The 23,159-nt window shown below is 42.3% G+C and overlaps 2 protein-coding genes across 6 annotated transcripts in view; one reads left to right on the forward strand and one right to left on the reverse strand.

The window, feature by feature from the left end:
- The window catches only part of LOC307082818 (ubiquitin carboxyl-terminal hydrolase 22), a 31,487-nt gene extending 15,193 nt beyond the window's left edge, over positions 1-16,294 (reverse strand). For 2 of the 5 annotated variants that reach the window (XM_079746537.1, XM_079746536.1), the window contains exons 1-3: positions 15,887-16,294; positions 15,021-15,053; positions 607-739 (exon numbers count right to left, since the gene is read on the reverse strand). In XM_079746537.1, the coding sequence (XP_079602663.1) occupies positions 607-739; positions 15,021-15,053; positions 15,887-16,006 (286 nt within the window). In that variant the 5' untranslated portion in view covers positions 16,007-16,294. Of the gene's footprint in view, positions 1-606; positions 740-15,020; positions 15,054-15,160; positions 15,213-15,886 lie in introns of all 5 variants that reach the window. The other 3 variants (XM_079746539.1, XM_079746538.1, XM_079746540.1) reach the window with 2 other exon arrangements.
- A 4,540-nt stretch (positions 16,295-20,834) lies between these two features.
- On the forward strand, positions 20,835-21,558 carry med9 (mediator complex subunit 9). The gene is made up of 2 exons (XM_079746060.1): positions 20,835-20,922; positions 21,127-21,558. The coding sequence occupies exons 1-2, from the start codon at positions 20,843-20,845 to the stop codon at positions 21,344-21,346; spliced, it is 300 nt and encodes a 99-aa protein (XP_079602186.1). The 5' UTR covers positions 20,835-20,842; the 3' UTR covers positions 21,347-21,558.
- Positions 21,559-23,159: the final 1,601 nt, after the last annotated feature.

Raw genomic sequence — 23,159 nt, forward strand, 5'->3', positions numbered from 1 at the left:
AGCTGTCTAGGGCTGTAGCAATCAGCCGATCAACAGAAACCCCTGCATGGTTTCTATGGATACACTCAACGTCTGAGCTTGTCAAACAGACACTGAGTTTTTTTTAAGTGTTTGTACAGATGATGCAGGCGTGACAATAGACAGGTTTATCTAGGTATGCTCAATAGGGCAATAAAACAAAAGGTAACACATGGTGGCGTTTACAATTGCGGTTAAAGATTAAAGATTTTTAACCTTTTATTTGTACAGCGGAGAACGATGAAGTCCTGCCTGGAGACGATTAGCTATTGCAAATGTGTTGCTGAATGATGATCTGACCCGAGTAAACAATAAAATACCTTCAGAGCACAAGGGTTTTGAAGCGGTAAACTTGCTAATCGTGTCATTACACTGACCTCTGAATGGCCACTGAGCAACCTGGCAACAATGTCCCACGTTTGATCGAGATGCCCATAAAGACACGCAAGCCAATTTAATTTACAATCACTCATTTAGCTTTCACAAAGCATGCAATCAAAACGGGGGCAGGTACTAGGAATGGAGGGGAAGCATTTGATCCAGAACCAGCAGAACTCCTCCATGGAGCTGGGGAGAGGTCAGACTTACCCAGGTTGTGTCGCTTGTTTTTGGCGTGATCGTGGATGTGTTTCTTGCTGAAGCAGCCGAAGAATACGCAGTAGAGACAGGAGTGGAGTCGGTTCAGGTGGGCCCCACAGATGTGACAGATACAAGACTTGGCCTGTGGGTAGGATGATGGATAAAAGGAGGGGAACAAAGGACATGGTCAGTATGGGAACAACTTTGTATTACAACAGGACAACTCTCCAGCAATTTGAATGGCGGAACGACATAAGTGGGAGGCTAATGGCTGCAGTTCTGAATCTAAATCTGCATACAATTATGTGACTCGCGGGCAAGGATAATCAAAGCAATCGAGGAGCCTAATTTGCTTGGACAGCCACCACATATTTCTACTTTCAATCTAATTATTTAAAGTACACACACACACACACACACACACACACACACACACACACACACACACACACACACACACACGATGCCTCATTTGCAAGAGACCAACAAGTGCTGGCTGTGAAGTATGATATTTTGAGTGTCTTAATTGCTACTCCATTCGGTTTTTTTCAGTTTTCCCAAAACTGAGAATAAATCTGCCACAAATGTTGGGACATCCAAATGACGAAGAACAATGAGTGCGTAAATGAAGAGTAATATGGTTGAACACGTTACACTCCTGTCATACTCCTGCAGTGGCTATCGATGACATGTTTAAACAAGGCCCACCAGCCACATCACCCCACACTGCGCAGGGGCATCCATTACATACGCAAAACATGACTGCAGTTTGGAAACATTTCTAAATTCCTGAAATGGACACCATGTTGGCCAACTGTGGAGAAACACCCAAAAACCACCCCATAGCTGTGAGTCTCATGTGGTACTTGAAAGAGACCGCCGCCATTCTGCTGTGCTAGGGTCCATTTGGTCTTCAGCCCAGTTGATTATGGAAAAATCGTCCAAGAATCTGGCAGATTTTAGCTTTCGTTTTGAAAATGAAAGCTGAGATGAAAAGGTAGTCCTACACTTTTGACATTTACGGTTCGAGAATAAGAAAATTGAGGCAGCCATAATATACAAGTTGGCGCTTATGAGATCCCACGTGCAGTACAAGCATCTCAGTAAAGGAGATTGTGGAGCTTAAACGATTATTTTACGTCTACAAAAGCCTATACCCTCCCCAGATGAGTACAGAGAAAGAGGGAAGGGGCGGGGAGATAAGGTAACAGACACAGTAGAGAGTACAGACGTGCTTTCAAAAGGAAGAACTGAGATTATGGCAGCCATTCCTCTACTCGGGGAGAGAAACGTGGAAGAGGCACTGGCTGTATGCACTTGTGCGTTTGTGTGTGCATGTGTATCAATGTCAGTGTGCATGCATATGTGGATGTATGTGTGCGAGAGTATTCATGCTCGTGTTTTGTGTACATCATTCTGATGGCCCTAAAAAACACAGATATGCCTACACACAGGGTATGCAATAAATCTTTTCTGCTAAACACTCCCAAATCCCTCCTGTTCTGGCCGCCTGCCATTGTAAAGACATCAGGCGTCCACTCCAGCTAATGAACAGAGGAGCAGTTCGGTCCAGACAGACGGGCCAACTATGAAGGGCGGGATACAAACTGGCGAATCCGCTGTGGCGAACAGGGGACAACAGGCTTGAGTCTTCATTAGCATGAAGCTTTTCCAAGATGGTGCCGTCAAAGCAGTGGATTTGGACACCGGAAGGAGGCAGTTCCTTGTATTAGATGCCTTAGTCCAACCATAAACATGTGAGTGAGTGAGTGAGTGCGTTTGTGTGGACAGTCTTGACTTCCCCACACAAAGGGGACTTCTCCTTGCCACAGGGCAAGAGCAGCGTGTGTGTCATAGATGCCACTTTCAAACAAAACACACCACTACTCTTGCAGTGAGTAGATCTCACACACACACTGACGTTTCGTGAGCGGCACACTAGCACTGCTTGCGGCCTGACAATTGATTGGGTCATGATTGCTTGAGCCATGAATACGACGACATGCAGTCTTTTTCTGACGGGAGGCATCTGCATGTCGCTACGAGAGCTAGGAGGGAATAGACGAGGGTGATGGTGAGGGGGGAAAAAAGATAGGACGCGATGGCCAATGGAAGCTCCAACTGAAGGGGGCCTGTCATGGTGAGTCACATAGTTGGGGGGGGGGGGACATCGGGGGAGGAGGGAGGCGAGGTGTGAAGAAGATGTCTCCATTTTCACTGCCGTTGTAGCTGAGACAAGTTACAACAGTAGGTGGAACAACAACCGCACAGACACGCACACACACCCGGAGCATACATTACACAGCCACTCACAGAGGGCCCTGTAAATTGTATCAAACAGCTCATGCTGAGCGGTCCATCTAGAACCGGCTGGCGAGGCCTAGGAAGACAATTGCACAACCTGATCCGATTGTGGGGCATTGTTTGCGTGGGTAACCGGAGGAGTTTCAGCAAGACGGTCTCACCGCCTTCTTCCCGCATGAAACATCATCGTAAACATCACAGAGAAAAACATAAAGGACCATGAGTCATGCAGGAAACATGCATTGGTGTCACCCTTCAACTGATCCAGACGCAAAGTGATAGCCGGGTTTCGGTTGACCCTAAAGGCTGATGGACAGTTACGTCGACGCAAAAGGAGAACGTCCACAGAACCTACAATAGGCGCTGGTCTCATTGTGCTGTACAAGCACACAGGACGGCCATTACCCAAACGCTGAGCTTTGTTTAGATTGGGCCTCAGAAGAAGCAGACTGGACTATGATGATGGTGCAGGAGGTGCATTTGTGGAGTGTGATTTGTTGCATTCAAAATTGCCTGCTAGTCATGGGAGAGAAACAAAGAAAGAGAAAGAATGTGTCCGAATGTCTGAAAGAGATTTGGATGCATATCTGGGTTATATCCAGGGTCACAAACCTTGCAAATGAAAACGCACGAAACAATGAATAGGAAAGGAAGGTCATGAATGCAAAGAATATAAAACCCTTCCTGTCGTTTGCATGACGACCAAATCCCTCTTCTGTTGTCATCCGTCGCCCTGTGCCGTTGAACAAGAGGTGTTCAATATCAACCTCTTTTCATATTGTCTTGGTCTTCCGAAGGCAGGATGAGTAATACGAAATAAAGGAAGGTTACATTTTAAAACCTATCCAGGAGTTAAATTGAATAAATCCACTTGGGGAATAAAACAGATTTCCCACTTCTCGGAAGTAAAGATATGCTGGGGAATTTAAAAAAATAAGTACACAACCATATCAAATGAAAACACGATTGTTACGATATAACTGAATTAAGTAGTGCCCTGAATCCCTTATTCCCGGCATCCCTTAATTCAGTACGGGTATCGCCACCAAGCCTCCTCAATTATTCAAGTGGAGATGCCTTTGAGTCGGACTCCTCCTGCATTGCACCAGGACCTCACTTTGAAAACAGGAGGGCTTGCCAATGCCACGCCCTTCCCTCCTCCATCACCCTCCCGGGTCCGCACAGCCCCTGTCCCTCGGTAGACAATCCAGACACAAGCCACTTCTGAAACAAAACCCCAGGTCCCATCTTCTTCGGTGTCAGCAGTCCGGTCTCTTAGCCCAGGGGCTGTTAATGTACTATTAAGTCAAGCTATCGATCAGCTGCTGGCTCAGATGGCTGAACAGGTGTTGGGTACAGGTAGCCAGTTGCAAAAGCCGCCAACAGAGGCCTCGACTCCATCTAGAACGCACTGTGGTGGAGTCTAGCAAGCCACCAGCCGGATTATAGATCTCCGATATTGCTAGGGAGGGAGGACCAGATAGCATTACATGCTTGCTTGGCTACGACGATTCAGTGCTGCAGATAGGGATGACGGCGCTCCAACGGAGCCCAGCGTAGATTTTGTTGCAGATTACACATTAACAAAGTAACAATATAGCATGACAGCATGGCTCGGCGTGTTTTTTTTTTAAGTCAACCTCATCCGCTGTTCTTTCCGACCTTGTTCCATTACTCATCCCATGGCATTTGGACTAATGCATTCATATATCGAGGGAGGCAGGGAGGGAGGGAAAGTAATATATGAAAGTAATATGCTAGGGCTCTGGCAGGGCAGATGTGTGTGTAGGGGAGGGTAAGGGAGTGGCGGTGAGGCTGAGGGGCTGACTGTGACCGCAGGTCTGGCTCAAGCTGAGCATGCTCCAGCAGCTACAAAACAAAGGGGAGATGGGGAATCAGAGTGCAGGGCTGCACTCCGCACGGAGGCAGTGAGTCATCACGCCGCCTCGGTCGGTAAGCAGCAGTTGGCCGAGGGATGAGCCGCACACGTGCTACATTATAAGCAATAAAATGTATTTCTCCCCCTCCATCTCTCTCATCTCTATTCACAACCACCACGATGGCGAACACTAAGAAGCAGGCAGATCTGGAACCTTTAAGTATCATAATGGCAGTTAAAATGTCAAATAAGAAAGTCTCTGGGTGGATGTTTAGTATTTATCGGATAGCATCCAGTCAGTTCTGGGCACTGAGATGCAATTTCTGATCCCTTACTTCATGCAAGCCATGTATACGTCAGTGAACATTCCCTGGAGCAAGAAGAATAGAAGTACAAAACTACAACCACAATGAGAACAACTATGTTGTTTCTTTGCTGCCGATTTTTGACAAAGCAATATCTGAAACATGTAACGGAAATGCACATCCAGAGTAGCAGCCTCTCTCTCGTCACAATCGGCATATTGGACGCATCCAATTCCATACGTTGTGTGCAACAGAAATGCAGAGGGAAATTTAGAGGATATTCCTACAGGCACTTCATCACTTAAATACGTACAGAGCTGTGAGGTTTCACCATGTATAAGAAGGTAGCCCAAGAGACCCAGTAGATCCAAACTGCATAATGGGTCATAGCCTCATACACGTGCGCATACACAAAGGGAATCTGCATACTCGACATGTCAGGCAGCATCTGCCGTGTGGAGTATGCTCATGGGTGCAGACCTCCTGGTACACCTACACTCCTCTTTTCTATATTTAATGGGAACGAGCCTGGAGGAAGGGGGCTGGACAGGGATGCTCCAGAAACTAAGCTGCACACACTGACCCCCACGGGGGTAACGGCACCTGGTCTAGTCTTCCAGACTACCGCCACTGAGCCGCCAAATAAAACACACACAATAGGCCTACTTACTTCCATCTTCCCGAAGACAACACTCCACACTAGCGGCGGGGTCAAGACGTCCCCCGTCAAGAACATTTTGTTACTCTCGTCATCTCAATGCAATTTGTATCATCTGCATCATCAGCCCTCTCAGGAAGAAATCGGTCCTCCTACTCCTACGAGTAAAGTTAAAGTTATCAGCATTACAACATCCCAAGATTGCTCATAACTGAGGGAAGAGTGGAGTACAGTTTTTTCAGATAACGCATGGACGTTATTTTACAAACATTTAATAAATTAAATTTAAAATTTAAATACAAGTCCGCAAGACGATTATTAGCATATCCAAATATTGCCGAGCTTTGCCTCTTGAGGTGTGAGCGTATAGTGAAGTAAAAGTGAATTTTGTGGTGGCCGATATTGTGGCCATCATCACGATATCAACCAGGACTTACTCATCACACAAGTAGGTGTAGGAGCCTGGGGAACTCATAATGCCACTTTTAGCGCAGTTCCTAGGAGTCATTCTGAGGCTTGCTAACTACCTTATTCACATCGGTGATCCAAACGTTGGATTGTGATTGGATTTCAAATGGTGTGTGGGACCGCAATCGCAGCACAATGCGAATAGATTATTGATGTAATTAAAAGCACACGTTATTCCCCCCAGATGGTCCATTAAAGAATTTGGTGGGAAACCCAAACTGCACAGCAAGTTTATAGCCTACGATTTCATGCAAACCCTAAAACCACCATGAAATGGCTCAGAGCGGAGAATCTGAGGAGTATCTAATGCTGTGTTCAAATGGGTGCCTGCCGCTGATGCATAACTCTGGACTGCGGTGCCTAGGCTTGTGTCACCCCGTACCAAGGCAGTCACATTGACTTTCAAGTGCACTGATGTCTTGTGTGCATTCCCAAGAGGGAATTTCCTTTCATGATAGGAGAGGAGAGATGGGCTTCCTTTTGATTTGCAGAGATCAAAAGGATCAAGGCAGAGCAGCAATGAAGGCTACTGACTCGAATAGTTTTTGCTTAATTGTATAGTATTGGAAGAAATACTACTGCTGCACCCGTTCTTAGCTTTCAAATAACAAAAAGGATAACCGATGACCATGGCTTTCCCCCTATATAATCAGCCTGAGACTCGAACACAACCCAGGCAAACAAATGGAGCTTCTTTCACTGGAGGTACTGGCAGGAACGTAAACCACAAGAACAAAAAAAAATAAACTACATTTATCCAATACAACAGAGGTAGAATTAAAGGTCTGTGGACTGCAAATAGGACGAGAATTCTGAAGCAAACAAATAAGTAAAAGGCTGATAAATGCTTAAGACATGGGGCCATGGGGCAGTCGGAGCGAGTGTTCATCTGTGTGGGCAGATGGTAAACAGTCGTCCCCTAGCTCAACAAAAGGCTGCAGAATCATTTGTCAAGTCTCAGAGTCACCAGATGCCGACAACCAAACCCTTCGGCTGAACAAACACACAAAGATAGATTACGCACGTCTCTATATGACTCTGCCCCTAGTGTAGGGCTATTTGAGATGCCCCCTCAGATCGAAATATCCTAGCCAATCAGATCAGATGACAGTTCCCTTTGATTGTATTCATCCCATGGCACCAAAAGGAGCATATAGAGGAACAAATGACCTCCAGGCAAATCCATAAACCTTACCTATGGATAGAGTCAATTGCACAGGGTGGCTGTTAATGCACAAAAGCACCCCGTTAAAAGCCATTACACCCATGCATAGAGATTGTAATTAATCCTCCAAGTATACTTTTGTCCTTTTCCTCTTAAAGAGGGACGGTGACCCCCGTACAGGCCTCGACAACAGCGTCCACACGGGGAGGGATGGAACGGCTCCAAGTTTCATGCCAGCGGATACCCCTAGAGAGTGATTGACAGCTCATTAGCCAGATGGCAACTTTAGAGGAGGAGCCGGGACTACAATGCGTTGGCGGCCTGACAGGGGCCGTGACCAGAATGCATTTCAGCTGTGATCCTCCGAGCCCTGAGGACAAGTACGACTAAAGGTCCCACCTCTAGTGGAGGAAAAGGGCTGTAGATAACGTTAAAGCTACGGCAAGCGGGGAGGATTGGATTGCAGTTCATTGGAGAGTGTCCCCGGCTTCAGAAGATGGCCAGGGGGAAGGGGGAAAGCCTGCTTCCAGGAATTGGATACATGTTTTAGGATTGAATTGAATAAAGGGCTTGCCGTAACTAACTGGAGGAATTTTCTCCATATTCAATATTATAACACTGACTTAATAATTGCCAATAAGGAGAAGTGTGTAATATAATAAATATTCAATCGTCAAGTGATTTATACCATTGTATTGCAATACTCATTAATGCAGTGATATTTATAATAAAGTATTTTTTTCTGGTATTGATCGGATTCAGGGACATCTAAACCGATATAACCGATATATGGCCGTGAGTTACCCCTTATAGCAAGATACTGCATACAGGCCTCAGGATAACGTCAAGTAGAAAGCCAAATACAAAGCTTTTACGCCAGCGCCTCGCCCAGACAGGCGATAGATAAAAGCAGTACCCACCCAACCCCCACCCTCACCCCAGCATGCCAAGAGGAGAGACGTGGAGTAGCTTTCTTCTGAGCCTTGTCCATGCATTTTTCATGAGACTCCCCTCGGTTGCCAGTATTGAGGTGCAATTTCAAACGACCCCATTATCAATCAACATACAATTTACCTCCTCTGTCACAAACACCATACTCCCGTCTAAACGCTCACTATTTTAAACTTGACTGGCGGTGATGCACCTGGTTGGAAGAGGTGTGCATGCAACGTTGCTTGGATAAAGGCATGGGCTGTTATGAAGCAAAGCCTCTCTCCATTTAAAGTCTCCCCGCTCTGAATAGAAAATGATATTGAGAGAGGCAAAGCTTTGCGGAAAGAAAGATTCATCCTGTGTGGCCGGTGCAATCAGAAAACTGTCATGTACGTTACGGCGTCGCCCTGCATCAACATGACAAGCCGTTGGGTACCCACCACTCATTATAGCCCAGAGCAACGTAAATAAAGAGCCGAGAATAGAAAGCGCAGGCGTGTTTGGTGCGTTACGTGACCAAAACTCAGAATGTTAAGAATAATGCATTTAGGCACATGAAAGAATTGAAAAACAATAGTTTATGTCATAATAAACCATATATTTGTAAGTCTTTGTTCATTCAGCAGACCTACAGAGCCACTTGTTTGTCCTGAGTCACCCTGCCGCAGCCATGCTGACAGACAGACTGAAAGCCACAACAGACAGGGCATGGAAGTGAAAGGACGGGCTGGGAGAAATGGGTCTGGACGTTGGCCAGAAACCATTGTCTGACACCACCCATCCTTCTGAACTGTGCTGCACTGAGGGATGAAAGGGAAGTAAAAGGGGTGGGTGGGGCAGGAGAACGACGGGAGAATCGGATTCCTAACCAGGCAATGACTACAAAATGGGACACTTAGCGCTGCAATTATAAAAAACTTCACTCACAAACATTTAGCCAAGGTTGCGCTCACCCCAAATTCCAAGCATTCTGATGGAGAAAAGAAATAGCTATTTACGGAATGGGCTTTGGATAAAAGCTTCTGCTGAACGGCATAAGGCATATAATGATGTTGCAATGAAATCGGAACAAGGGCTGCAACTTATGGTTATTCTCATTATTCGATTAATCGTTAGATTCCGACAATCATTTGGTCTACAAAATGTTAAATATATAATAGCATAATATAATAATAAGTGCTGTCAGAAGATATATTCCAAAGTGAATTCTTAGATGTGCTTTTTTTATCCAATAGTAGCAGGCAGCCAAGGAAAAGTCAACTATTCTTTATTAAACAATTCATGAACCTAGTATTTAAATTGAACTGCAACTTTAAGCAGCCCTAAACAGCTGCCAACATCGGGGTAAAATACACCTACTCCATGGACATAACGGTGAAATAATTATATGATTAAGTGTTTCTGAGCCAGGATATCCTGGAAGCAATACTATCAACGAAGACTTTGGTTAGGATAAGCAAATGATTAGATACAGGTTTTTTCGATGGCATTAAATGGCAAAAAAGGACCAACACAGAATAACCTAAAAACAGCTTATTTGTATGCATGCATTAACTAGTTTGCAGCTTAAAATAACTCAGACATGTCTTTAGAAAATGCTGATCAATAGTGATAGCAATGTTATCAATAAAGCCACAACTGATATATTGCACAATAAAACCTCTTGGCAAACCTGTACCTCTTTTACAAGAATATTACTATCTACACTTTCTAAACTCCTCCCAATCACGCCAGCCAGCCGAGCTAAAGTAGTTTGTGTCACACGGTTGCACGGCTAATTAAGTGTGGACTAAACACGGTTACAGAGTTTAACAAATTGCTAAAGTCTCCTGCCTACCAACTGGGAGGGGTTAATCTTACACTGTGTGACTTTAATGTTTCTGCTTATTAAACAGCAGCTTTTCAATGGATAACGACAGATATTTATGCATGTCATTCTTATACTACCAAACAAACAAAATACCAATGTCATTTGTGAATCTAGCAAAATTGCACTTGGCCTTTGAAGATGTTACTTTACAAAATGGAGTAAGTTGGATAGGACTACATTTATAACATGGGGACAGAAAGGCAAAAAGAATGAGTACACGGAGGGCCACCTAAGGTCTATGGAGGAGGCCGCGGAGGGGAGGAGGCTGCAGGGATGAGGGCCGGCTGCCTCAGTATGCTGATGAGTCAGGGAGCAGACCAGTGGTGTGATGGAGGATGATCGGAGACGGAGCTCTGCTCACAGCGCGAGAATCCGCTCCAAGAGAAGGGCTCTGCCCACAGCCAAGTGGGTACGAGACTACGAGTGCATGTGGGCGTGTGGAGAACAGTGAGGAGGAAAGAGAGAACATAAAAACGGCAGAAGAAAAGCGACTGAATGTGTCATCCGTGATAGAAATACATCAGCCTCTCCTACGAACACACTTCTACTGCAACAGACAACAGCTTCTACTCTCCTCCTTAGGATCTCCCACAGCTGGATGTTACCCGGGACAAAGTTGGTATGAAAAAATAAAAAAAGAAGAATGTTGGTTTTTACCAACTAACAAAAAACAAGTTTCATGGTCCTTTTTTCTTAATTATCCTAAAGCAACAGTGAAGCCAATGCTGCCCTCCCACGTTGCTCACTCATTTGATGATTAAATGCAAGAAAGTCCCACGTAAAGCATCAAATGACGAGGAACTAAGAAAACCAAAAAAGGACAATTTCAGTCTCTGCATTCAGCTCCGTTAAAAATTATATCTAATGGTTTACCCATGTGATGAAAACTAGTCCATGCTATAGTTCATATGAGGTTACATCCCAATGATCGTACCCATTTTGAAAGCATAAGAGCATTATTCATGTTAGTAGAAAAATACAATTGGTTATTGTTTAGTAATTAATCTAGAGATGCTTTGTCATTATGTGGAGAGATTGTTGCAAGTCTCATGAGAGACATGGCAACAGAAGTTTTAATTTATGTTGATTTAGATGTCTTCAGTATTATAACACTTGAGTCATCTCAATATGGTGCAGGATCACCAAAAAATTATAAAAACACATTGTACATTGTCTTGCAATGTCCAAACCATTTTAAGACATTTTCCTTCCAAGCTCACCTTATGTTGCCCATTATATATTGCCAGAGCGGTTGGGGTGATTGCTATACCACGTTTCATGTAAGGAAAACAAAACAATCAACGTTTGCATACCATGTAAAATAAAAACAAATGAAAACATCATTCTACTGATTGTCCATCAACTACTCCTCACGAACACTAATGGTTTTTCGGCTCTGGGTAAGCAAACACTCACATTTAAGTACGTTGAATTGTTAGGGGTGGTGAAAAATTATAAGAGGCATTCTCTTCTCTTGACTGGAACGCTACAATGGGCCACAAATTGTAAATGCACTGAGGTGTTCATACAGCTTAATAAAAGAGCAAACACAAATAAATAAGAGAACTCATGAATATTCATACCCTATCTTCGTCCATCCACATACTATAAATTATGAATAGCTCGGAGGGGTTGACAGAGACGAAGAGATTAAACTAAACAGGGAAAAACAAAGGCAGCCATCCGTCAGTGAGCTGGGATGGCAGGTGATGCACCGTGCTTGAGTGGCACTGGCCCTTTAAACCCCAATTAAGAGAGAAAGCATGACAATGGGGCTCCAGAAAAACACCATAAACGGTTGCTCACCTCGACTAACACAAAGAAGCACCATGACCAAAATCCCGAACCTGAAGCCAATGTAGGAGAATCGTGGTATCGTGGAACTCAGTTAGAGAGTGAAAATGAATAATGCTGAATAAATGACCTGATCAAACTAAAGAAGATGGCATGTGGGGAGCCGATATTCCACAGAAACCCCTAAAGGTACGAGGCATGTCCGATAGTAATCTCTGCAATGGCCAAATTATCTGCATATCAGACACACCTTAAACGAGAGTGTAATGTCTCATAATATCCGACACTGCACCAATAAGACAAGGGAACTGTATTTTTAGAAGAGCCATTACCTTTTAATGGAGCTCTCATTAGTAAACGCAAAGATGAATCAGTAGCATCTACCCTTTTAATCCACTACTCGATTAGCCTTATTGGGGAAATGTATATCTGTGCCACATGTACACCACACTGGATCCAAGGTTTTAATTGTCTATAAACACAGACGAAGGCAATCACGGGCAATGCCAAAAGGAGCCAATATACACGCCCCAATCCCTAGCATGCAACTTTGAACCTACATGCTAATCTAGAAATGTAATCATTTAAATGCACCTTTAGGTTGATGGAATGGGCGATATGCCTTGTCTTACGCTGTGTGAATAAATGTATTCATTCCACTGCTTGTTCTCCACCTGGGATTTAGACTTTGCATGCAGAGCAGGTGACAGATTTTGCACCAATGTCCTTGCATATCGACTGGGAATTGCGCCTGGCTCAAGGCGGATGACAGGTTGCAGCTCAGTCCGTAAACACATTGGATGAGAGAGAAAATAGGGACAGCAGAAAGGAGGCTCACAAATAGGGAGGAAAAAAGAGAAGGAACCAAGGCAAGCATAGAATGAGGTCTGAATAAATAGCCCAAGCTTCCCTTTATACACCTCTGAAAAGGTGGCGTTCATTTTCTCTCTATCCAGTTGTCAAATAATGCAACGCATACGTTGCAGCAGTTGTGCTACGGAGCACAAATATCCCGATACCAAATTTCTACTTTCATCAACCAGTCAAATATGACACAGTCGACCACTCTGATTCTGAGTGTTGGAGAAAGGCATTCACATCAAAAATGCTATGTTACCATAAGTGCAGAGTCTGGTTCGTTTTTTGTTTGGATTTATTTCAAGGTTACCTCATCCAACCTCTGCTGTCACTGTCAGTGCTCTCACTTCTCTCAAAACAGCCTCTCCAGACATCATAGTTTGGTTCAGTGAACCCCAGGAAACATCCAGATGACCAGCCATGTTAAGAATGAAGAATGACCAGTCAGAGTCAACATTTAGTGTCATATAGAATGCTTTCTCGTAAAATTGGAAAGTTATTTTATTCATCATGTCGCTGGCATGTTGTTGGTGGCATTACACTTGCTACTAGGTTAAAAGGAAGAATGTGCAGCACAAATATATATTTTTTTTTGAGTCCTGTTTAAGGGAGACTTTTACACTGAGCAGATGCCTTTGTCCAAAGCGAAGTACAAGTGAAGCCTATGGGTTACGTCAGAATGCAGAAGCTAAAACCAAGGGGCTTGACAGTCACGCTGTGTGTCAAAAAGGTAGTCTAGGGAGAAACCGGGCACCACTTACTAAGCCCGCAATACAGGCAATGACCCACTGTTTTACTATTAGCATGTTATCTTTACAGAAAGAATGCTTGGGTGGAGTTCTGACTGTCAGGAATACCATTATCAAGGATGGAAAACAAGTAAATCTCCATTAAAAACAGTACTTCTTCCCCCTTCCACCTGACAATATGTTTATTGGTGTACGGTCAGGTTGACCCTCGGCTGGTACTGCTATACAAGTAATTATCTGACTAGTTTATAAACAAATAGGAATTATCCACACACAGATTCTCTGAAGCCTTATGAAAATAAGCTAGTCAAAGCCATTCTGACCTTGTGTAGACTAGTTGTTCAACCGACATGGCACTGAAAGGACCCACCTACTATTACTAGCTTCCATACCTTCTTACTTTAAATAAAATGAAATAAACCTATTGATTCAAGAAGCATGGATGTCATTCAGTCCATTTGTAAGGCTTACATTTAATCAAAAGGAAAGAATGGCTCACCTTGGGCTGCAATTAAAAAGGGGCTAAACCTATGTTACATGCTCACAAATATGCCTCCCTCCATCGTTTTGTTCTGTTTACAAAACCGACTGCTCCCTGGCCACGCAAATCCCGGCCATAAACAAGACCTGTGTAAGATTTGTAGAAAAACAATAAAGTAATGGTAATGGTTTCGATTAAAGACACTGAACACACTAAATGTCAAACTTCAAATACACAGACAGTAGTGCGGTCGCTGTAAGTGCTTCTGCTTTAGCTGCTGGTGTTATCGGGACAGTAAGAGTTAAGACGGTTTGACTTCATTTTACAGAGATGGATCCATTTAGAAACAAAGATCCTCATAGCCTTACTGTAGCGTCTTTCTTAGAACCTGAATCAAAACAGGGACGGGCATCTTTTTGTCTCGAATTAAGCCGCACGCAAATGACGTGTCAGGTTTGCGCAATTGTACTTCGATCAATTATCCTTTGCATTTGGCTTACTAGGCCAAGTCCAAGTGCTAACCTGTTCCGGTTACCTTTAGAGCAGGGATTCCCAACGCACGTTGCAGGAAGAGCCGCTTAAATACTTTTGAATAAAATTAGACAGTGCCGAACATCAAAGTTAATCACTACACATTGGAAGAGGGAGGGTGTATGAACCTCCTGAAAGTACAAACTAACAAATGTACAAACAATAAGGTCATTGTCCATTAAGTGCCGAGTATTTCACACGAGATACCGCTGTAACGAAACCATTACATTTCTGCTTCACTGTCACCAATCGATCTGGCTGACTTGAACAATCAAGGATATAGCTCATTTATTGAACTACATCCAGAACCTATAATTCAAACATTGAATATAATGGTAACGAATAACATAGAGAAAGCTAGTTTTCAGTATACTCATCTGAGCTCTACTTTTGTCAGTGTAAGGAGGGGCTGTCCTGTATCAACTCACCAATGCTGTCCATCCCGCATCATTCTGAAGAACCTATTTCATCACAACAAAATAAAAATAAAAACAATGTATGACATATGCATGATGGGGGGGGGGGGTTGTTGTTGCTGAAAACTCAAATTGAAACTGCAATACCATACCAAGGGGAGTTCTTCAGTCCTAGCATTATTGACTACCATTAAAGGTTTGCGACTAAAAACATGACACAGAACAGAAACATCAAATAGTATGCATCTATGATAGGTTGTCACGTATCGAATACAATACAATCATTGTCAAAAGCGAATAACGCAAAGGTGACACAGTATCAGACATTACGAGGAAGTGGAGGATAGCGATGAGGAACTAACCTTCCTTGGGAGGGGACCCCCACTTTACAATACAGAGGACAAGCGTGTGGCTTGGGGGAGTGGGGGATGGAGGGAGGGGGCGTGTGTGGCGACACAATGGGCAAGTTTTCTCGGGAAATCACGATGCCCCTCGGTCTACGACTCATCCATAGCCCGGGATCAGTTAATCAACAATCACGCAAGACAGCTTCGTAATCCATTGACTTCCAGAACAAAATCAAACCCCAAGTCAAGTGAACGTCGCCGTCGGCCACTGTGTGGGTTGGTCGTTTCGATAACCTATCCAACAATAACTATGCTCCATAACCACCCAGGCTTCTCAGAAGCAGTCGGGCTACCGAGAATAAGCAGCAGCCCCATCAGAGACAGCAGCGCCCGGGAGGCGAGTCGTGTGAGGGGCTTCACGTGGGTGCTTCGCCTGCCCTCCCGTCATTTATATTATGCAGTACATATCGGTTAAAACATTCCTGTAGCTAACGTTACATTCATCGTTCCTGGCGGTTTTTTTTTTTTTACCTTTCGTCTCCGGGTCTCAGCGGTGCCACTCCAAACAAAGCATTGGTATATAACTCGTAGATTCTGTTTCCAATTATCCACCTTATAACCGTTCACATGGGAGCACCCGGCCGGACTCATGACAGATGCAACATTCAGTTCGGCTCTAAAGCTGATGATAAAAGAGCCGCTTTGATACTTTATTGATGTAGCTAGCTAGCACGAACTATCTGTACAGAAATTGTTTCCGTTTGGAAACGGGACAGCCGAGGTAATATCCAGAATACGACTCGGACATCTGAAACACGCGTCCTTGAGTTGACTAGCTGTACGTCCCGTCGTATGGCTAGTTAAAAAGAGTCGCACGTTGTTAATAACAGTACAAGGTTGGAACAGTTTCCGTTCCTTTCACGTTAGCTCTACTCCCACTCTCACGGTTAGTTAGCATTCTTTTTGAAGCTAGCAGCGAGCCACGGGCTTCACAAAGCCCGCCCAACAGAAACCGTGATTTGCCAACACAAAGGGGTTACGTCATAACGTAGCCCTGGGAGTACTCTGGGTGCGCGTGTTTTGGTGCACAGGACGCGCCGTGTATCTGGATTCTGAGTTCGCTGGGCGACTCTGGGCTAAACGACAAACACCTCCCAGTTAGGATGTTTGGGGAAACAAAATGATTCACCAGTTGTGTCACACTGCTCTGCAGCAAGAATTTGCTTATTATTGGTGCACTAATTTCTTTCTTTTTATGTGAATCTGATAGCAAAATAGAGTGTGTTAATTGGTTGAATCTGTGCCAGTCATATTTTGTTAGTATTTACTATGTTTTGCCTTTCTTTGTTCATTTTAAATAAAACATCTTTTTTAACATGCTTTTTAGTTAGATAGCTTTAAAATATTTGTGTTTTTCATTTGCCAAACACGAAAGAGGCTTGTATCTGGGCGAGGTCAGGTATGAAGACATGATATGAAACCCCCTATGAGATTGGTTATAATAAATAGGCAGATAAAGCGTACCCTCTAGCGGTCATATTGTGGATTGTACAACACAAATTCTGCTGGGGGGGGGGAGACATCATTAACTACCTAATGATGGTCATAAAATTGCTATGTATCCCTGCTCGGATATTTCTAAGCATTGTTTAATTCAGTATAGAAAAGGCAAGTTGTTCCACTAAACACTCGGTTTCAATGAAGCACCAATAATACAAGCACAACGTTATATTTCATATTTCTTTTGGTCACTTTATTGTGAATCATAACTTATTTTTCCCAATAGACCTACATGCCTATAGCTGTATCCTATAGCCGAATTGATGAGCAAAAGCGCATTGATAAAACACATTTTGGCAGGGAGAAATAATAAATAATAGCCTTGCCTATCTTGGTATAAAGGCTATAGGACTACTCTACTTGTAAGCCAATCAGAAATATGAGATGTTATTTTCTCTCCATTTCACTTGGGGGCAGTCGAGGGCAAATTACCGAAAGTATTTCACCTTTTCGTTTGACGTTGAATTTCAGCAGAAATTGGTTTCCTTTACACTGTTTAAAGGTGTTCGTTATAGGTATTCATAGGATATGTTAAACTAGGGCTATATAATACTGTTTTCTGTAAAAATGTATGGTTATGGTTAATTGTTGTTACTATAAATGTATAATAAATTATGAATTCATTAAACAAGTTATGTCGGTTGATGTCTGGTCAAAGCATGATTTTGTTCAAATAGACGTTTCGTACGTAAATGCTCCACAGTTTTCAAAATAATTGGAAGCTTATATTTGCGTATACAAAACAGATTATATTAAATGGCTTAAATGCTCTTGCTGTTTGCGCCTGGCCAAATTGTTTTATGATTTTATGAGAACCAAGGAAAACCATCATATAATCTTTGATGATGTTCCGAGAAGATGCTTTCTGTGAACAAGCTAACACACACACACACACACACACACACACACACACACACACACACACACACACACACACACACACACACACACACGCACACACATTTTGCATTTAATAAAGCGTAATTGGTTTCATTTGAATATTTATTGAATGCAATGTTTGTTTAGGGCACAACTAACATCAGCTCTAGTGCAATTATAAAGTCATTTTTGTATTAAATCTCCACTAACCAGACAACCAGAAAAGGGTAAAAGACAATCACCAAGTCTTAACATCTGCAAACAATTAAATGTTACAACAACACATCATCTATTTCTAAAAGCTATTCCTGAGGATATCCATTTAGCCATGGTTAATGGACAATAAATAAAGACAAGGAGAAGTCATGGTCATTGTAGGTGACAGTCTGATACTATAGTTTTTCAAGCTTATGAAGTCACGAGACGGAGGGCGCTTAACCTCATCGCTCAAATAGCCAAACGAAAACAGCAAAACAACAGGACCATAACGGCACAATTCAATCAGAAGACCGCCACAAGGTCATGAAGTAGGTGTGACTCAGAAACAGGTTTTAAATCAGTTAGAGACAACAGCAGAACAAATTGTGATGTGTATACTAGGTAAGAATGAGGAACAACAACAATGGAAATAGGTTGTGCTCAACAAAGCTCTTAACAGCAATATTTCAACAATATCTCTCTCTGTCTGTCTCATAGTATTAAAAATATTAGCTCTAAACATGATGCAATTTTTCTGCTGAGTAACTGAACTCCGACACTATTTATTATTTAGTCATATGCTTTAATCATAGTGGTTTGAATTCAATGGTGACTGGGAGTTAGGCTACGGACTTAGGGGATCCATCCAGTATTTTTCTGGTGGGAGTCGGACACCCTTACCACAAATCACTCTTCTGGGTCATGTTGTCGTCTCCTAGCAATGCTGGCTTACTCAGTTGTCCCTTTAATCCTCTCGATATGTGGCTATGTGTGTGTGTGTTCGAGTGTGCATGTGCACTGTGTGTGTGTGTGTGTGTGTGTGTGTGTGTGTGTGTGGGTGTGTCTGCGTGCATTTATTCATGAGTGCGTGCATGTGTGTGTGTGTGTTTGCATGTGTGTAGGCGTGTGGGTCTGGGTCTGTGTTTCACATGTAGGTTTGAACATGAACTATCACTACTTCTACTACTGCTACAACTAATATGCTTTTATTGTCTAGCTGTAATAATATACACTATGGTGTCCCGCAAAGATCCATTTTGGGTCCTATTTTATTTACAGTTTATATTAATAATTTGTGTTGCAATGTTACAAATACAAAATTCCATTTTTACGCAGATGACACCACTATGTATAGCTCTGCTTTATCCTTAGCAAGTGCTGTTGTTCAGCAAAACCTACATGGATTAAGACTTGGACTAAATATTGACAAAACCAAAATGATCTGGTTTACAAGAAGTAAGAAAACACCGATATGGATGACAACCAGATTGTTACTCTGAACAAAGTGATCGAGAGAGTTGCAACCTACAAATACCTGGGCTTTTTTCTAGAAGAAAATGTCTTTCAAACATCACATTGAGTGTCTTACTAAAAAGCTAAAAATGAAACTGGGTTTCTTGTATAGAAATAAAAGTGTTAACACAAATAAAGTGTTAGTGCCTTTAAATCTTTTGCCCCCTCATCATGGTGTAAGCTACAGGAACACCTTCAACTGGAATCCCTAATCACCATGAACAACTACAAAAGCAGGATCAAGGACTATTTATCCACAAATTTTACATGCCCGGTTACTGAACACTGACTTACTGCCAATGAGATTGATGCTTTGTGACTTTTTTAAAAATATATATATTGTGTCTTGTTTTTAGTGTGAAATTTTGTTTTTTAATGTGAAACTTTTAATGTTTGTATGCTGCCTTCTTGGCCAGGACTCTCTTGAAAGAGAGATTTTGAATCTCAATGAGAATATTCCTGGAAAAATAAAGGTTAGTAAAAAAAAAATATATATATATATGCTACTATTACACTTTTTTCAATTTGCACCAGGCTACAGATTAAAAAGGGCTTAGTCCTCTTTTGCCTGCGTGTGACAAGAAACCACACGTGCCTCGCCAACGCAATCTCAGGTTTATAATATTCCTCAGAACTACAATGTCAATGTGCAAACATTAATATGACCACTTAAAGGTACCAGTGTTTACGTTTCCAGGTCTTTGAAGTCAACAGTAAAGGTGGCCATCAAGTGGACACATGGCAGTTAACACAATGTTGAGCAATTTTGGTTCATAACCAGCTAATATTGATGCAGTAGGTAAGTATCTTATTCATAGTCTTTCCACGTGCAATGTAAACAAACATAAGATTCATGTGTGCTCATTTGTGGCAAAAGTCACCCGTAACCGTCCGCAAACTATGGATCTGTTGGAGACTTGGCACCCCCACATGACCTGAATAAAGAGACATGGCGACATGACTGTATGACTCAGTGCACTTAGCCTGCATATTACTTATCAGCCAAACCAATACAGGTTATGTTTAAATGTAATGTTAAATGTCCATTAAATATCCGAATATATAAATTATATGTATTACTTATATTTTCATTATCTTATTATTATTTTATTTTATACTATTTGTGAGTCAAAGATCAAGCAACTTAACACAAGTCAACAGCATAATAAATACAACTGTGATTCCTTTAAATGTAAATGCAGGTGTTGCAATAGCTTTGCAATGGAATTTTATTGGGACACTGCATTGCATTCTCTATGTCTAAAATGATGGCTTGCCGTTCATCAAGATTTAATGTGTCCGATGCTGACATAACTTGCCACAATTGTGAAGCCTAACTACAACAATCCATTTAATCAATATTGCGTTCTTCAACTACTTCAACCAGTTGGGAACAATGCAAGATTACAAGGTTAAAAAAACATTAATCCACCAGTTCCGAAAAAAAAACTCAAGATAAAACGTCACTTTGTAGCCAGCGGACTGCAAGTGACGCGCTTGCGGTGTAGGCGCGTAATGTTGATGACGCAAATCACATGCGCCTCGTAAAGGGAAGTAATGGCGGTGGTTCAAACAAAGCAAGAAAAAGAGAGCGAAGATTGCTCTTTGCTGCCTTTAGTCCATGATATTATCAAATGGTAAGACGCCAAATTGGATATATTATGTATGCGTATTTAAAATATGTCTGGATTTACAGAGTACAGATCCCCGTTCTGTCATTTCATAGAGCATAGGCATTTCCAAGTGTGACTTTAACGCTTATTGTTAGGTGCTGGTTACACATCACGCAGTAGGCTAAATCATATATATATATTTTTTGTCTTCATTGTTTTTGCTCTCAGCATAGACAAAGAGAGTCAAGACATCCACCAGGAGCTGAACAAGCTGAGGACCAAGATCCAGGAGGCTCGGGAGCAGATCTCCAACATGCCGGGCATCGACACCAGCCCCGAGGAGCAACAACAACAGCTCGCATCGTTAAGGGATCAGGTGCGCACCAAGAACCAGCTGCTGCAGAAATACAAGAGCTTATGCATGTTCGAAGTGCCCAAAGCATCGTGATGTCAAAATGGACTTCGGACAATGAGCGCTGATTGGAAAAACAAGGATGTTCACTTCATCATCACCATGGAGAAAGACGACGTGTTTCGTCCCCTGAACAGTGCAGTCGTTCTTGTGTGCTCCGTGACGTTCATAGATGTGTGGTGCTTTGACGTGGTCGTTATTGTTTTTACTCACTGCTCAGTAGTGTAAATATATTAAAATGAGTTATTGCCTGAATCCTCTTTTCTTCATTTCCTGGATTAAGACAAAATTGATTTAGCATTTTGGATGGGATCAATTGTTTCATGATCGTTTAAGCACAAAACATTTGGACTCATGGCTCAATTCTTAGTTTTATATACATTTACATATAGATAGTGACTTCACATTTGGGAGTCTCTACTCAGGAGGGTAGATAAGCCTACTTGATGGTCGAGTCCACTGGGTGGGCTTGTAGATAGATCCATCTTACATAAACCTGTGCTGGATCCCGAGAGTCTGTCTATAGCGTTACCACTCGTGCTCCCTACCTAGCTACATCTCCAAATCGTCAGGGGGGCTGAGGATATATCAAGCTATTCTCCCAGGCAAATAAGAGATTATTAGAATCCATCATTAGACATGGTTACATAAGAAATGTGATTGGCCATGAAGTCTGAAGGTTGTGTGTTGCCCTAGCTCACCAAAGGTCAAGGTTGCCTATTATGTTACCGAAGCAGCTCAGCCCAGCCTTCACTGTCCCCATTGCAGATTGTGTAGGGGAAGTTTGAGTGAGACTTGGCTTGGGCATTAGGAACAACTTTTGGAACTGAGCCATTATGGTGGCATTTGCGTAGATGTCATTCCTGCATTATTTAGGTGTAATAAAGAACCATCTGTTACATGATGCAAGTTGAGAGACAGCAGGAGAAAGTTCATTGTGTTTGAGGTATTAGTTTTAAATTATTAAACATCAGTAATAAAAGTATGGTTTTATGTTCCAATGCTGACAATTATTACTATGAGTAAGGGCCAGTAAAAGCTGGTTTGGGGCCAGTATTTTCCAGAACCACCTTCCCAGCTGTCCCTGAACCTTGATGATTCAGGCTTATTGCCATTGCACTGAGAAGCTTAGTTTTGACCCCAGACATTGAACCTCAACACTCAACCTGAAATTCGAGGAAATCTCCTCCTACACCGAGGCAGCCGTATCACAGTCAGACCATCCTCATCGATTTGATTATTATTGTACTCAGTACAAAGTGTGCACATTCATGACGGTCTTATTGATGTACATTACATCATAAGTTGAAAAATCTGCAGATGTCCCACTTCTGTAGTAATGTGAATAGATAATCCTTTGCCATTACCTGGCAATGTATTAATAACCTTAATTAAGTCAAAATGTATGTATTTTTTTAAATTTTAATGATAAACCAATCAACTGCTAGAATCGTTCAATTGCTGGTTTAGGCATCCACCCCTTTAAAACACCTTGATAAGGAATCATTGAAACATGGCAACTCCACGATGACTTGAGCATCAGTTTCATGCCAGAAGAAGTGGCTATTATTACCTTGCATCAATAACAGACTTTATCTAGGTAAAATTACTGTTTAAATCAAAATATCAGTTTACCAATTATGGCTATCAAAATGTGTTTGTTTAGATTTTATGCATTTGTATGTTAGTGTGCAGTTGCACATATATATAAATCATTGGATTAATATGGGTGAAATTATTGCAGAACTCTAAACCCTATTGAATAAATTGTATTCACATCCCATGTTCTGTGAGATTTGTTAATATTTCATGCACATCAGTAAATTATTATTAGGATTATAATTTCGTA

This window comes from Pollachius pollachius, assembly GCF_949987615.1.
Source record: "Pollachius pollachius genome assembly, chromosome: 11".
Classification (NCBI taxonomy): Eukaryota; Metazoa; Chordata; class Actinopteri; order Gadiformes; family Gadidae; genus Pollachius; species Pollachius pollachius.